The 15,000-nt window shown below is 40.0% G+C and overlaps 2 protein-coding genes across 2 annotated transcripts in view; both read right to left on the minus strand.

The window, feature by feature from the left end:
- The window catches only part of snx25 (sorting nexin 25), a 28,231-nt gene extending 20,574 nt beyond the window's left edge, over positions 1 to 7,657 (minus strand). Inside the window, exons 1-5 of the mRNA XM_080035170.1 lie at positions 7,494 to 7,657; positions 7,090 to 7,267; positions 5,970 to 6,478; positions 3,440 to 3,524; positions 1 to 115 (exon numbers count right to left, since the gene is read on the minus strand). The exon at positions 1 to 115 is cut by the window's left edge and continues 102 nt beyond it. Of these exons, the coding sequence (XP_079891296.1) occupies positions 1 to 115; positions 3,440 to 3,524; positions 5,970 to 6,374 (605 nt within the window). The 5' untranslated portion in view covers positions 6,375 to 6,478; positions 7,090 to 7,267; positions 7,494 to 7,657. The remainder of the gene's footprint in view (positions 116 to 3,439; positions 3,525 to 5,969; positions 6,479 to 7,089; positions 7,268 to 7,493) is intronic.
- Positions 7,658 to 9,945: 2,288 nt separating this feature from the next.
- Positions 9,946 to 15,000, minus strand: part of fgl1 (fibrinogen-like 1) — a gene marked incomplete at its 3' end in the record, with an annotated part of 8,336 nt that continues 3,281 nt past the window's right edge. Inside the window, exons 3-7 of the mRNA XM_080035275.1 lie at positions 14,133 to 14,292; positions 13,406 to 13,503; positions 11,714 to 11,802; positions 10,979 to 11,166; positions 9,946 to 10,144 (exon numbers count right to left, since the gene is read on the minus strand). Coding sequence (XP_079891401.1) covers positions 9,946 to 10,144; positions 10,979 to 11,166; positions 11,714 to 11,802; positions 13,406 to 13,503; positions 14,133 to 14,292 — 734 coding nt within the window. The remainder of the gene's footprint in view (positions 10,145 to 10,978; positions 11,167 to 11,713; positions 11,803 to 13,405; positions 13,504 to 14,132; positions 14,293 to 15,000) is intronic.

Genomic DNA, 15,000 nt, shown 5'->3' on the forward strand with positions numbered 1-15,000 from the left:
AGCTGACCAATCATCTGCCACCAGTCCTCTGACAGCATGGAGTACAGCTGGCCCTCGTCTCGGCTCAGGGGGATGTACCACGACAAGATGTAGTCTCTGTACGCATAGTCAAACACTGGGGACAGAGAGAGAGGGGGATAGAGAGAGGGAGAGAGAGAGGGGTGGTGAATATGGATGCCAGAATATGGACATTTAAAGAGAGAGAGAGAGCTGCAGCAAAAAGCAGAAAGAGGAGATTTTATCAAGCTGAAAAGTTGTTTGTTACCAATTGAATCCATTATAGGAAAAAAAGAAAGTATTACTTTAAAATGTTTAAATCGGAAATCTTTCACTGCCTCTTTTCAAAAAATGATCAACATTTTGTTCACCAACAGGCATTGCAGATATATACTGTATGTTTTGTCTTTTTTGTATATTTCTTTTGTTAAGTATATTCATGTTTTGCATGTCTTTGTTTATTTACTTACTTGCAAAGACACTTTACATTCAAATTAAAAAAACTAAATACTCACAAAATGCAGAAATCAAAATACTCAAAACACAATGATCAATGTCAGTCCCCTGTCACCAAATAGTTATTGAGGTTTCAAGCTTTCTAAACAAGAAGAGCTGCCCTCCCATCTCTGGTTTCAATGTAAATACCCTAATGAACCCAGGCCTTCTGAACTAACCACTGTTTGCTTTGCACTAGGTTTCATTTCCTCAAAACACAGGTGAACACTGGTGCAGTATATGAAAGGCAGAGATAAAATCCATCCATCCATCCATCCAGCCATCCATCTATTTTTCATACCCACTCACACACAAGGTGACGACAGGCCCCTAGAGCCACCGATTCACATGACATAAATTCAATCAGACTGTTGGAAGAAACCAGAGAAAGCCCACGCAAATACTGTACAGGCACAACTCATGCATCACACATCTAAACCCCACATAGAAAGGGAAGATCACAGCTGTCAGGTGGATTCAAACCTTGCTTTGAAGTGAAACTGCTACGTTTCAGCTTATACAGAATTAAGTGTACTGATGTTTGTACACTGTGGTCACTGTAAAATTTGGTCAGCTTTGTGTGGACAGATTAAACAGTGTTAAACCTGCAGTGTGTAGAATTTTGGGTTTTATTTCCTAGCAGATTTTGTAGAAAGTAATTATAATATCCATAAGTACATTTAGTTTAGTGCATAATAGCTGAAAAAAATGTTTTGAATTATTTTTTTCCCCCTTAGAAAGGGTCTCGTATATGTCCATATTTCTGCATATTTTGGACCAAGGCCTAGTGCCGCCATCTTGAAAGTGCCATAGTTGGAATGTCATCAGGTGCATTGTTTAAAATTTAGTATTGTTCTTGTCCTTGAAGGCCACTGTAGCTTCTGTTATTATTCGAAAGGGTTGGGGTTACCCAGGGAGTGTTGCATTCTAGAACTTTGTAGAACTTTCTTGATGATGTCATATTACACACTGCACCTTTAAATCGCTTTATTTGCTTCAGGTTTTCACTTCAGTGTAGGTGGTCAATTTTAAACTTGTGAGCATAATCTCGATAGTTCTATATCTTGTCTCAACATAGAACTACACAGGAAGCAAAATGACTGCAAAAAGAGATCGCAACTACAGTATAAAAAACAACTGTAGCTAAGTATTTTAATCGGCGCCATTCCTGCATTAAAAGATCAAACTCCACAGTGAAATTGACAGATGTTACTAATGGAGATTAGCTTTGAAGTACAGATTGATGTAACGTCCTAATGAATCAGAACTAAAGCAAAAAAAACTCCATAAAAATATGTGACTCAAATCAATCTTTCCTTTTATGATCAATTAACTAACTAAGGGAAATGTCTTTGTATCCTTTTAACTGTGTGGACTTCAGGGGTTAGGGTTAGAGTGTGTATATATAAGCATACATTGTCACTATGTACAGTATGTTGCCGATACGCCATGTGGCGGACAAGCCTTGTTTTCTCACATGAACTGTACATCACAGTCCGTTTTGTCAGATATGTTGGTGCCTTTTTTTTAAACCACGTTTCTGCACGTTTGACATTTGCTGCATTGGTTTTAAATATACTATAAAAAGTGATTGTGTGTATTTTCTTATGTGCTATTCTTAACAATATAAAAAAGCTAATAGTCACAGGTCTCTTGGGAAGCTAATGCACTGAGCTCAAGTGCTTGTTTTAATCCAAGAATTTAGCGCTAACACAAAAATGATACACCATCAAAGACATCAAATAGCACATGGCTTGACTGTGATCTCAATCATTTTATCATAACTTGTGTGTCCCTCACTGCGACCAAACAACATTTTTAAAAACACACACGTGGGAACATGTGCAAATACACACCATTGGTGTAAATCCGGCTGCTGCCATCTGTTACTTGGCAAACACACATAACGATCTAAATGACTGTGTGTGTGTGCGTGTGTGCGTGTGCGCGTGTGCGCGTGTGTGTGTGTGTGTGTGTGTGTGTGTGTGTGTGTGTGTGTGTGTGTGTGTGTGTGTGTTGTAATCCAGTATTCTAGGGAGAGATCACTGACAGGTCACAGAAATAGAAACAGAATCCGTCAGCAGTTTTTTTTTCTCAAAAACAGAAGTTGGAAATTCTTCCTCCCTGTCTGAAACATTTCACTGAGAGTCTCCTGGTGATACAAACACATACAGTCGCACAAAACCTTAAAAAATGGAGACTGACTTTTTGAGGGATGTGTAAACTCCATATATGTGGAGATTTCTGACATTTAATTGTTATAATTTTGCATAAACACAATCAAATGCAGTGTCGCATATAGTATGTGATATACGCATTTGTTAATATAGAGGCAACTATTGCATTGTGGGACTTTTTTGTGCCTTCTCATATTAATAGTTATAGTGGTATAATTTCTAATGTGATAAAAAAGGGACATACACAGCTGCAACATAAACATATTTGATTGTGCAGGGCTCTATAAAAAAATACAGTCATATCATGATGACATTTTAAGACGAAATCCTTCGAAGTTATTTTAAGAACATTACATAAAAGGTGCATTTTATATTTAGAATTCAGAGACTAAAATAAACTGGCAGAAAGGAACTACAGTGAATTAGAAAACAACAACACTCGAGACATGGGTGCTCCAGTGGTGTAGTGGATAGAGCGCGTACCATATTGGCTCCGGCCTTCGTTGCAGTGGTCGCGGGTTCAAATCCAACCCCTAGACCTTTACTGCAGGTCATCCCCCCCTCTCACTGTCTACCCATTTCAACTCTGTACTGTCTAATAAAGCTTGAAAATGCCCAAAAAATTGAAAAATTAAAAAATAAAAGTCGAGACACAGGCTCAGTGATAAATCTAAATATCAAAACACAGTTTCCAAATGCATTTACATCGATGTGATCATGAAACGGGCGTAAAAAAAAACAATGTATTAAATCTCTTAACGATGCATTACCTTCTTTCAGAGCCTTGTCCACATTATGCGACACCACCACCCTCCTGCTCGGGGTCGCCTCCTGAACCGGAACCAAGAAACGAGCCTGAAACACAACAACAAGAGTAACAGATCAAATCTCTTCACAAACAAACAAACAAAGGATGACGTCATTCAAGTCAGGAAATGTTAGGCGACAACAGGCAGAGGAAGACAAAGAGCTGAGAGTCTGAATAGGCCTAGGATTGTGACACACAAAGAAGCCCAAAATGTGTTCTGGCTAGAGATGGGAGAGACAGACCCAATCCAATAGCCATTCATCGGATATCGCACTGACGCCACCGATCCATGCAACGATACAAATTATATTGTCTGTTAAAAAAAATCTAAATTCCACTGTCTATTATTATTTTTGTGTGTAGCTAAATATTTTAACTTACGAGATTTAGTACACATTAAAAAATAATTTAGTAATTTCAAATGTTTATATTTACTGTAGTTCCAATTGTTTTTTTGTTGCGACTCCTAGAATTCAGAGGGCTTTCATTTTTTATTTTTTTTGGAATTGCTGTGTTGTTTAATCCCCAGATATCAGAATTGTATCGGAACAGCGAAATAGTGGCTTGAGGCATCTCAAGTTATGACTCATGAAACATGTCGACAAAACACGCTTGTTAAAATATTTCCTCCACCGACCGACAGCATCCATAATTCATCAGTACATGAGACGAGAAGACGAGAAGACACTACTGAAAGGCCGCCACTGTTAAGGCGAGCCTCAAGCCGCCTGCAAAGACACAATCACTTTCCTAGAAGAATAACTGGCCCTAGAAGCGTGTGTGTGTGTGTGTGTGTGTGTGTGTGTGTGTGTGTGTGTGTGTGTGTTTGTGTGTGCGTGTTTGTTTGTGTGTGTGCGTGTCTGTTTGTCTGTGTGAGTGTTTGTGTGCGTGTTTAAGTGTGTGTTTGTGTGCGAGTTTGTGTGCATGTTTCTGTGCGTGTTTGAGTGTGTGTGTCTGTGTGTTTGTCTGTGTGAGTGCTAGTGTGCGTTTGTGTCTGTATGGAGCTGCTTGACCGTCGCTCATCTATTATAGAACAACACAGTGAGGATAGGTGGGATGGAGAGAGAAGATGATGAGAGAGAGAGAGAGAGAGAGAGACAGAGAGACAGAGAGAGAGAGAGAGAGAGAGAGCATAAAAATGCAGAAATGAAAATATGTCAATGTGATGTGTTTTTTGTTCTAGGGCTGCACAGTACACAATTAATACAATTTTAATAAGGTGACTAAACACTGTATTTGTCTGCGAATATGTGTAATTTAACAATAATGAAAAAGTGAAAGCAGGGCCTGTGTGATGTGACTGATGGCAGTGTGTGATGTTTACGTGATACAAATATTTTTGTCACTTAAAAATCAATAAATAATTGGATCTCAATATTGCTGAAAAATTATCATGATAATCGGTTTAGCCATAACGATGGAGCCCTAGTCTGTTCCACATTGGTAAATGGACTCCACTTATATAGCGCTTTTCCCTGATTTTTCACAGACTCAAAGCGCTTTACATTGTTTTGTAAACATTCACCCAATCACACACACATTCATACACCGATAGCAGCAGCTACCACGCAGGGTGCAAGCTAACTATCGGGAGCAATTCGGGGTTCAATGTCTTGCCCAGGGACACTTCGACATGTGGCGGGTAGGCGGGGGATCGAACCTCCGCCCCTGCACACCAGAGGCGAACTCCCTACCCACTTCGCCACTGCCGCCCCATTGTTTTTAACAGCCAGCGATGTAATGTGGACTACAGTCTGTTGGAGTAAAGGTTTAGATGTGACAGAGGTGTCATGAGGAAACAGTCAAATTGGGCAGTTTTCTCTTTATCAGTGAATTCCAGCAGTGCAGCGTAATTCTAATGTGACATAACATGGTGAAGTGTGTACCACATATGAGTAAGGACTGTTTAAGATGGAGTCAGCGATTATGGAGGAGGATGCTTGTTGTCCAAATCACTTTATGTCAAAACCAGTGAATATCTCCTCACGACCTGCTACCTGTCCGTACTGTGTGTGCGATGAAAAAAATCCAGTGTTAATACACAGCCTAGGCTCTGTGAACGGGCATGTTGCTAGCTACGGTGGGGCCCTCTGTTTACATTCCCTTTGTTTAGGCTGTGTATTAACAGTACACCAGAGTTTGTGTGTTTGAGTGCACACACAGCACGGATAGATAGAGTATCGTGAGGAGGAGAAAATTCACTAAATATGACAAAAAGTGATTTTGACAACAACAACTGTCTCCGAAAAAATCACTGACTCCACCTTTAAATACTTGATACCACCACTATATCTAATCTTACCACGAGCCTGTTGAAGAAGTCCCTTTGTTTACAGAGCCTAGGCTGTGTATTAACACCAGACCGTGTTCAGAGCACACACACCGTACAGACAGGTAGAGGATGGTGAGGAGAAATTCACTGATTTTGAACAACAACTTTCTCCAAAATGGCTGACTCAACCTTTAAATAGAATGTACCATCAATATCTTACCATGAGCTTGTTGAAAAAGTCGAGCCGTACTGCCGACTGCCGCGGGTGTCTGTTGAAGCAGCTGACTTTGAGCGGACTCTTCCTCACTAGCAGCACAAAACTCCCGGCCAGGAAACAGAGCAGAGCGAAGGACACATAGATGAACAACTTGAGGAAGAAAGAGGTGAGAGAGAGGCCGCCCCAGGCCAGCTGTATCACCACCGCAGCCACCACGCCCAGGCAGAACGCCGGCACGAAGCGGAACGAAGAGTGGCCCAAAGATGAAGGGTTTGAGGGGGCAACAGCAGCAGACATGAGCCCCCCGTCTTCATCAACTGCGGTGGTGGTGGTGGTGATGGTGCTGTTACTCCCAGTGCCAGCATCGAGCGGCAGGGGTGTAAGAATGGTGGTTGAGGGGGTGGGCATACTGCGACCCCACCATCCATATAGGCATGGGCGTCGGAGTGGAAGTGGAAATGATGAGTGATTACTGCCGGGGGCCCAGACCAGTGGCGGGGCCCTAAGAAAGCCTTGAATTAAAAAAAGAGTGAAATAATTGTTTTATTTTTTCAGTACTCAAAATTGTTAAATGTGTTTAAAATACAGTAAAATGTTGTTAATAAATTAGGCAAGGCAAGTTTATTTCTATAGCACAATTCAGACACTAGGTCAGTTAAAGTAAGCATAAAAAAATCAATCAAGATTAGACATTCAATATTCCATTGAAGAAACAGTAAAAACAAAGAATATATATCAAGATTAACGATTAGCTTCCATTTGACATCATGTTGGCTGATCACATTAGTTGAATTACCCTATTTTTTTTCTAAACGCTCTCTGTGCCCACTCTCACCACTTACAAAATGCTATAAAGAGCAAATTAGTACTAATCTTTCATGGCACAAAACTTGGTAAATCATTGTCTATCTACAGGGCATAGAATCAATACTGATCCCCTCATATCCTTTAAACTGGTATGGGAGTGCAGTTGGCTTATAATTGAGTTCCCACTGGTATTAAAAAGGTCTCAAAAAGTCATAAGAACCCCGATAGGCGAAACAACAACACCCCGGTTCACACACTCATGTTCATGCCCTCGACTACAACAACACTAGTCTCCAGGAAAAAGGCATCTCCTCACCGACCCACACCGCTACGTGTCCCCGGCTCCTAGCATCGGATCCCCGGCAGCTTGTTCATCCGCAAACACGACGGAGCTCCAGGCGACAGGCACAGGGAAAGGAGCCGGGAATGAGTGCTGAAAATCGGCCAGAAAAAGCAGGCGTTGATGGGACGGAGGCAGCGACATCCACCGTCACCTTGGAGACAAAAATGGAATGGAATGGAAGGAAGGGTCGCTTAGAGACTGTTGCTAACCAACTGGGAACAAAGCTAAGGAAGCCAATAAAAGTTACCGTTAGCTGTTTTTAAATATAATAACATATTAAATACAAGAAAAAAAGCGGAAAATAATCTATTTTAACTGCTTTATGGTTTGACAGCCAAGACGAAAGCGAGCTAACTAGCTAATGTTAGCTTACTTACCTATCGTTTCCAAGAATAAGGTGCGCGGTAACAACACTACATTCCCATGTGTCCCTCTCTGTCAAAGAGTGTATCGTAAGGCTTTTCGATGGTGAAATTAAACGTTTATTAAACTCAGCGACATTAATCCATCCGACAAATAAACACAAGCAACTGTTATTTTTTCCTCGAGCTCCAGCTGACTGACAATCTCTGAACGTGAGTGCGTTTCAGCCAATCACCGCCCGTGTTAGCAACAGACTATGCGCTTGTTTTGTGAAACTAGGACAATTCACACGGGCGGGGACGGTTGTGTTTAACGTTGGCTGTGGGTGTACCTGGAAAAATCACCGAATCACCGGGCAGCAGCGGATTCTAAATCAAGCACATACACCTAGAAAAAGGGATCATTCCTCTCGCTCTGACGATTGATTTATTTCTGCCTTCAATTTGTCATATCAGACGTTATTAAAAAACTGTTTACACTTTTGTACTACAATCTAAGGATTCATAAAAACTACTGAAGTAATGACGAATTATATTTCAATCTCAGATAACGGCACACATAGTTATTGTTCTCTTTATATTTTGTATAGCCAAGAAAAAATAGATGGATGGATGGATGGATGGATGGATGGATGGATGGATGGATGGATGGATAGATAGATAGATAGATAGATAGATAGATAGATAGATAGATAGATAGATAGATAGATAGATAGATAGATAGATAGATAGATAGATAGATAGATAGATAGATAGATAGATAGATAGATAGATAGATAGATAGATAGATAGATAGATAGATAGATAGATAGATAGATTGATAGATAGATAGATAGATAGATAGATAGATAGATAGATAGATAGATAGATAGATAGATAGATAGATAGATAGATAGATAGATAGATAGATAGATAGATAGATAGATAGATAGATACCAAACCTTCACAATATGTGAGAAATGATTCTAAACAAACAAAAATGTTCATAACAGCAGTAGCGGTGACTGACTTGGCCCTACTGCAATACTATTGACACATGATCAGTGATATATAGGCTGCAGTACGCTAAAGGCTATGTAGGCCTCTCCTATGTATTACTCAATCCAATGGACAAGAATAAGTGTTTCCTTGTTTTATTTTGTGAGTAAGAGTTACAATTCAAATGGCAGAACAGTAGAAGTGGGTGTATGTTCCCAGGCAGAGCTGTTATAACAAACTGTACGTGTGAAATGAGAATGCAGACCATATTAAAACCCTAAAAGGAGTGTATTTTTTGTTCTTTTACATCAAGTCACTCCTAACATCTTAACAAATAACTCAATTGCTGTGTAACATACGTAGTTTTCATTCATTAATGTAATTGTATTGTTTTATTTAAATTATGTGTGATATATTTGTCACTATATGTTATAGTTGTACCAGACAGACAGAGAGTTAAAATAGTACTTAGATTAGAAGTATAGTCTAGTCACAGGCACATTTAAGTGGAATATTGTGGACAAAATGCCAGTGAAAAATAATATCACACAAACACCTACTTTTTTTATTGAAAATCTTATATAGAACAGCTTGTATCTTCATAAAATGTATTCAATTAGATCTGAGCTAACCTGCTCCTTTAACTAGATAGTGTTACAGCCATTTTCAATGACATGATAATGGCCCCTTTCACCACCTTTAGTCCAATGTTTCTGTCTGTTTGTCACACACACACACACACACACACACAAACACACACACACACACACACACACACACACACACACACACACACACACACACACGCACACACACGCACACACATGCTGACATTAGATTTCCTTTCTCTCCTACAAAGCAGACAGCTGTGTGTGCAGCAGGGTACTTCCTCATACAACAGAATGTCTCTAAAAATGGCCAAAAGTTTCACAACTCATCCAAAAAGTAAGTTTCTATATAAGCAACTGACTGATATCTCTCAAGATTTCACTGCGTTGTTAAGGAGAGACACGGCAGGCAGAAAAAGGGCTTTATCGAAAATCTATTCTGTAACATCTTTGGACTCTCTAATAAGTTGTAACCATGTATCACACACCACATATAAATTGAAGATTTGAAGTCTGGCTGTATCCAACATCTTGATTTGTTTTTTTAAAAGAGATACTAAATGAACGCATAATCAGTTGGATATTGCCAAATTTGTATATTTTTTCAAACGTTTTTGAAAATATTGCAATACAAAAAAAATATTGTTTTATGGTAAGTTAACAACTGGCAAAGCTTCATGATGATATCGTTAAGTTAAAAAGTTGACCCTATACCAGCAGTGTATCACTTCAATTTGAAACACGATTTGACACCAATTAGCAGATGTTGTTTTTAAATGTAGAAATAAATTTGACTTTGACCTTGACTTTGACATGTTTACCATCCGTTTCTGCCCTAAAGAGTCAAGCCAATGACACTTTATATCTCCTCGTGTCGTGATCTAGGAAGGTGGTTTCTTATTCACAGTGTTGGGGTCGTCTATGGGATCCATTTTGTAGTCCATGGGTCTCAGTTTCATGATGCTTGTCTTGAGTGAGTACCACCATCCTCTCCATGGAAACCAAACGATCCCGTCGTCTGTGGCTGCGCTGTAGTGACCACCGGGGTAGTACACACCGTTTAGATGGGCCGAGTGACACCTTGAAAGAAAATATATTGTATTATTGTTATGGACAACTGTGGGCATTGTGCGGCATATTTTAAGATTTTCTCTTTTATATTTAAAGCTATATTGCGTAACTTCTGTTGAGATCTGAGTCATTCTGAGTGATCACAACAACACTGTCAGGCAGAGTGACACCTTGAAGAAATAAGAATAACAAGGGAAATTCATTTTGTACTGTTATTAACAACTGTGGGTATTGTGCGGCATATTTTAGATTTTCTCTTTTATATTTAAAAGCTACAGTGCGTAACTTCTGTCGCCCCCATGAGTAATTCTGAGTAATAACATATAACAATAAGTTATTTTGGTATCAATACTTCTCTTTCCCCCATATTTACATTTGCATTTGCAACCGCAGATACAAACGCATTTCAGCTATAGTGCGTAACTTCTGTCGCCCTATAAATTCAGATTTATTACAACAACACTGTCGGTGCATCTACATGAGGTAAAGCCTTCTGTGATGGCGCATGAATTTTATACCTTCTGCTGTAGGCCTACGTCCAGGTTTTTTTCCTTAGCAGCAGAATCAACAACTGAAACATTTATTGGGCTCTTCTTGGGATTTTTTCTGAGTTCCTGCACCAGTGTCGGGGGTGGGGGGATGGTGGGGGGGGGGACACCAGTTTGTAAACGCTGCCATACTGAGAAATACAGAGAGAGAGTTTTGTGGAGCTGATAGGCTTAATCAACTTTGTGTCAACTCAATTGGCGATGTCTTTGAATGTAACCGACATCCATTCATATTAAAAAGTTACACACTATAGCTTTAAACCTAAAGAAAACCTCCTCATAAAACTCCTCCTACTTGTTGAACCACCAGCCTCCCTTGTCCTCCAGAGCACAGTTCCCTCTGTAGTTGTCGTTGTCTTGGTCGAAGGTGCTGAATTTAACCCCCTGATGACCGGCCCAGTCAGACACACCCAGCTGATAGGTCCCAGACAGAGCATCTCCTGCTGTTCCAACATACGCTCCAAACGACAGTCTGTAATGGTCCTACAGAGGGATATGGATGTGGGTATGAAAAGTGCTATACAAATAAAGTCTGATTGATTGATTGATATACTTGGATAACTGGTCTACTCACAAGTATGAGAAAAATAATTAATAATGGATTGGATTTATATAGCGCTTTTCTAGGCTCTCAAAGTGCTTTACAGGGTTCCAAGTTCCATTCATTCACACACAGTCATATACCGGTGGCGGAAGCGTGGCTGCCAATTTGCGCCTACGGGCCCTCTGACCACCACAAACAAATAGTAATAGCTCTATTACTGCAAGTTAAGCATAATATGCTTTACACTTTGGTTTAGTGACAAAAAAAAGATATAATGTATGAATTACCAAATGTAAGCAGGTTTTTAACTTTGGACAGAGCCAGGCTAGCCATTTCCACCCGTTACCAGTATTTTATGCTAAGCTAAACAAGCTGCTGGCCAAAGCTTTAGCCTATATTTAGAGTATGAAAAATAGTATTTGCATATTTGTAATTAAGTATATCTCATTGTTTTTCTACATGTTAGTGGTGAATCAACATTGAAACCTTTTCATCTGCCACTCTGAAGTCCTTGTAGTCGGCGTAGCGCTGGTTTCCATCAAAGTCTTCCAGGTAAATCCTCAGAGAATAATTACCTGGAACAGACAGAAAGACAAAAGCCTTCTGACAATAAAAACACAACTTATATCTTATCTCTCTCTCTCTCAATATATACTGTATATACCTATATTGATCTCTCAAGTATAAATAAAAGTTGAATGAAACTTAATAATGGCTCAGTTCCCTATCTCGCTGAAGTATTAATGTCACTTTTACTCCTTTACTATATGGACCGGTCTTGTAGCACTGTTGTCTGTTTATTGTGTTTTGTTTGTACATTTGTCTTAAAAAAGAAAAACATGTAATAAACAGAGCATCAAAAAAATAATACTAATTTAAAAAAAAAAAAAAAAAATGGAATATAGGGGAAGGTGGGGTGATTTGTGCATTTTGGAAGTTGCAAAACCCATTGTTTCTAGAAAACCGTGGAAGAAATTGGAAATGTGACCACATATTTAAGAAGAGCCATCCATTTGACTCATCCTGTAAAGAAGGGAGACACAAGGAATAAGATATAAGCACATTTAAGCTAAAAAAACTGTGTTTTGCCTTTCAAAGTAAAATTTCCATGATCAAGGTTTTTTGATTATTGTGTCTGAACAATTATAGACACGTTTGAAAACATTTGACACATGTTTTAGTGCTTTGGTATGCTACACTTTGAGTCTATATAATTAGCACAATGTCAACCCTAAATTGCTGCATCATGCCTATTATCCAAAATTCTGGGGATGGGGTGATTTGTGCGCAAGGGCCTGGGTGAGTTATAAGTAAGTAAGTAAGTAAAATGTATTTATAAAAGCACATTTATGACAGTTTGCACTGTCCAAAGTGCTGTACATAGTGCATTCAGTAGGTAAACAATGAAGGTAAAATAACAATAACCAAAATAAAAGACGTAAAGCCCATACATCCACATAAACACAGATAGTAGTGCAGAGGTAAGTAAGTAGTGCAGAGGTTAATGGGGAGGAAACACCAGGGTGTACTTATGGGTTTTGAGCCTTGATTTAAAGGCAGAAATGTAGGGGGAATCACATTTGTCAGGTGGCAGTTGGTTCCACAAGCACGGAGCAACTAGTGCAAAGTACATTTCTGAGAGTTGTGCCAGTGGCATGGCTGTATACGCTGGTCACCAAAAGAAAGTGATTGTCTACAGTAGCTCAGAAGAGAGTGACATCTCAATTCCACTTAACGACACCACTGATGAGAGTTCAGATGGCCAGAAAGATGATGATGGTGACTTTGTCATTGTGACAAAATGACGCACAAATCACCCCACTACGTGGGGTGATTTGTGCGACAAGACAACTTTTTTTCCGAAAGCTATATTTCTTAAACAGTTTATTCCAGATCCAAAGTTTTTATTGCCAGGGATGCACAACATCCTGAAATATATGTACATATTTGAGTTGGAGACATAACTGTCAAGGCCTCACTTTAAAATCACTTTGAGTAAAAAGTTGCACAAATCACCCCACCTTCCCCTACTGTATATGTGTACTTTTATATTTGGCCACTTGGGGCCAGCAGAACAAGCTTTATACAAGCAAACCGTTGACTTTCTAGTCACGCATTAGTCATTGATCCATTGACAGTATATGACGATCTAATAATATGTTATATTATATTATTGACCTTGGTTGGTGATGTAATGCAGGTTGTCATTCCCGATCCAAAACTCTCCGAGGTCTGAGTCCATGTTTCCAAAACCATCTTTATACTCTGACCACGACCTGATGGATGGATGGATGGATGGATGGATGGATGGATGGATGGATGGATGGATGGATGGATGGATGGATGGATGGATGGATGGATGGATGGATGGATGGATGGATGGATGGATGGATGGATGGATGGATGGATGGATGGATGGATGGATAGATAGATAGATAGATAGATAGATAGATAGATAGATAGATAGATAGATAGATAGATAGATAGATAGATAGATAGATAGATAGATAGATAGATAGATAGATAGATAGATTTGATCATTTAGTCATAGTAACTGTGGAATTTCTTTGCGAAGATAAAGCAAGTTTTCTTGAAAAAAGTAACATTGTAAGTTTTAACTCAAAGTTTAAACACTAAATCATATTTATTCAAACAACTTTTATAAGTAAACTTTGTGATTTTAAACAATGCTTATGATGATGTTGAGTTAATTCATGTTTTTAAGACAGCAATTGAACAAAAGTTTTGAAGTTGAACTACATATAATGTGTGCATCTGATTTGATTTCATGATGGTAAACTGATCCCAGACCTGTTAAAGCTCTCTCTCTCACACACACACACACACACACACACACACACACACACACACACACACATTTTGGTATTGTAAACTAACCCCAGACCTGTTAAAGTTCTCAGTCCCTGTGACTCGTCTCTGCATGACGGTCCATCCTCCTCTGTCGCTCTGATCACAGAACAGCCTGACGGGAGAGGAGCGGCCGACCGGTTTGATCTGGTACCAACCACTGGACCTGGAGCCAGAGAGGAGGAGCTGGGAGCAATCTGACACACACACACACACACACACACACACAGGCAGGTACGCATGCACACGCACACACACACACACACACACACAGGCAGGTACGCATGCACACGCACACGCACACACACACACACACAGGCAGGTACGCATGCACACGCACACACACACACACACAGGCAGGTACGCATGCACACGCACACACACACACACACACAGGCAGGTACGCATGCACACGCACACGCACACACACACACAGGCAGGTACGCATGCACACGCACACACACAGGCAGGTAAGCATGCACACGCACACACACACACACACACACACACACACAGGCAGGTACGCATGCACACACACACACGCACACACACACACACACACACCACACACACACACACACGCACACACACGCAGAGAGACACACGCACACAGAGACACAGAGACACACACACAAACACACACGTACACGCGCACACACACACACACACACACACACACACACACACACACATGAATAAACACTTGATTGGATAGCTGTTCCTGCAGATTTGGAGGCATTTTGTTTTGTTTTATATTTGTATATTGTTCTATATATTTCTGTCTGGGTTGTTCTCGTGCAATATCGCTGGAACGCTTTGAGGAACGCTTCGAACACTCTGAATCAAAGATGAACTGATTATATTTTTGAGATAAAGGTCACTGCTGCCTTACATGTTGTGAGGTC

This window comes from Ammodytes marinus, assembly GCF_949987685.1.
Source record: "Ammodytes marinus genome assembly, chromosome: 10".
In the NCBI taxonomy this organism is placed as follows: Eukaryota; Metazoa; Chordata; class Actinopteri; order Uranoscopiformes; family Ammodytidae; genus Ammodytes; species Ammodytes marinus.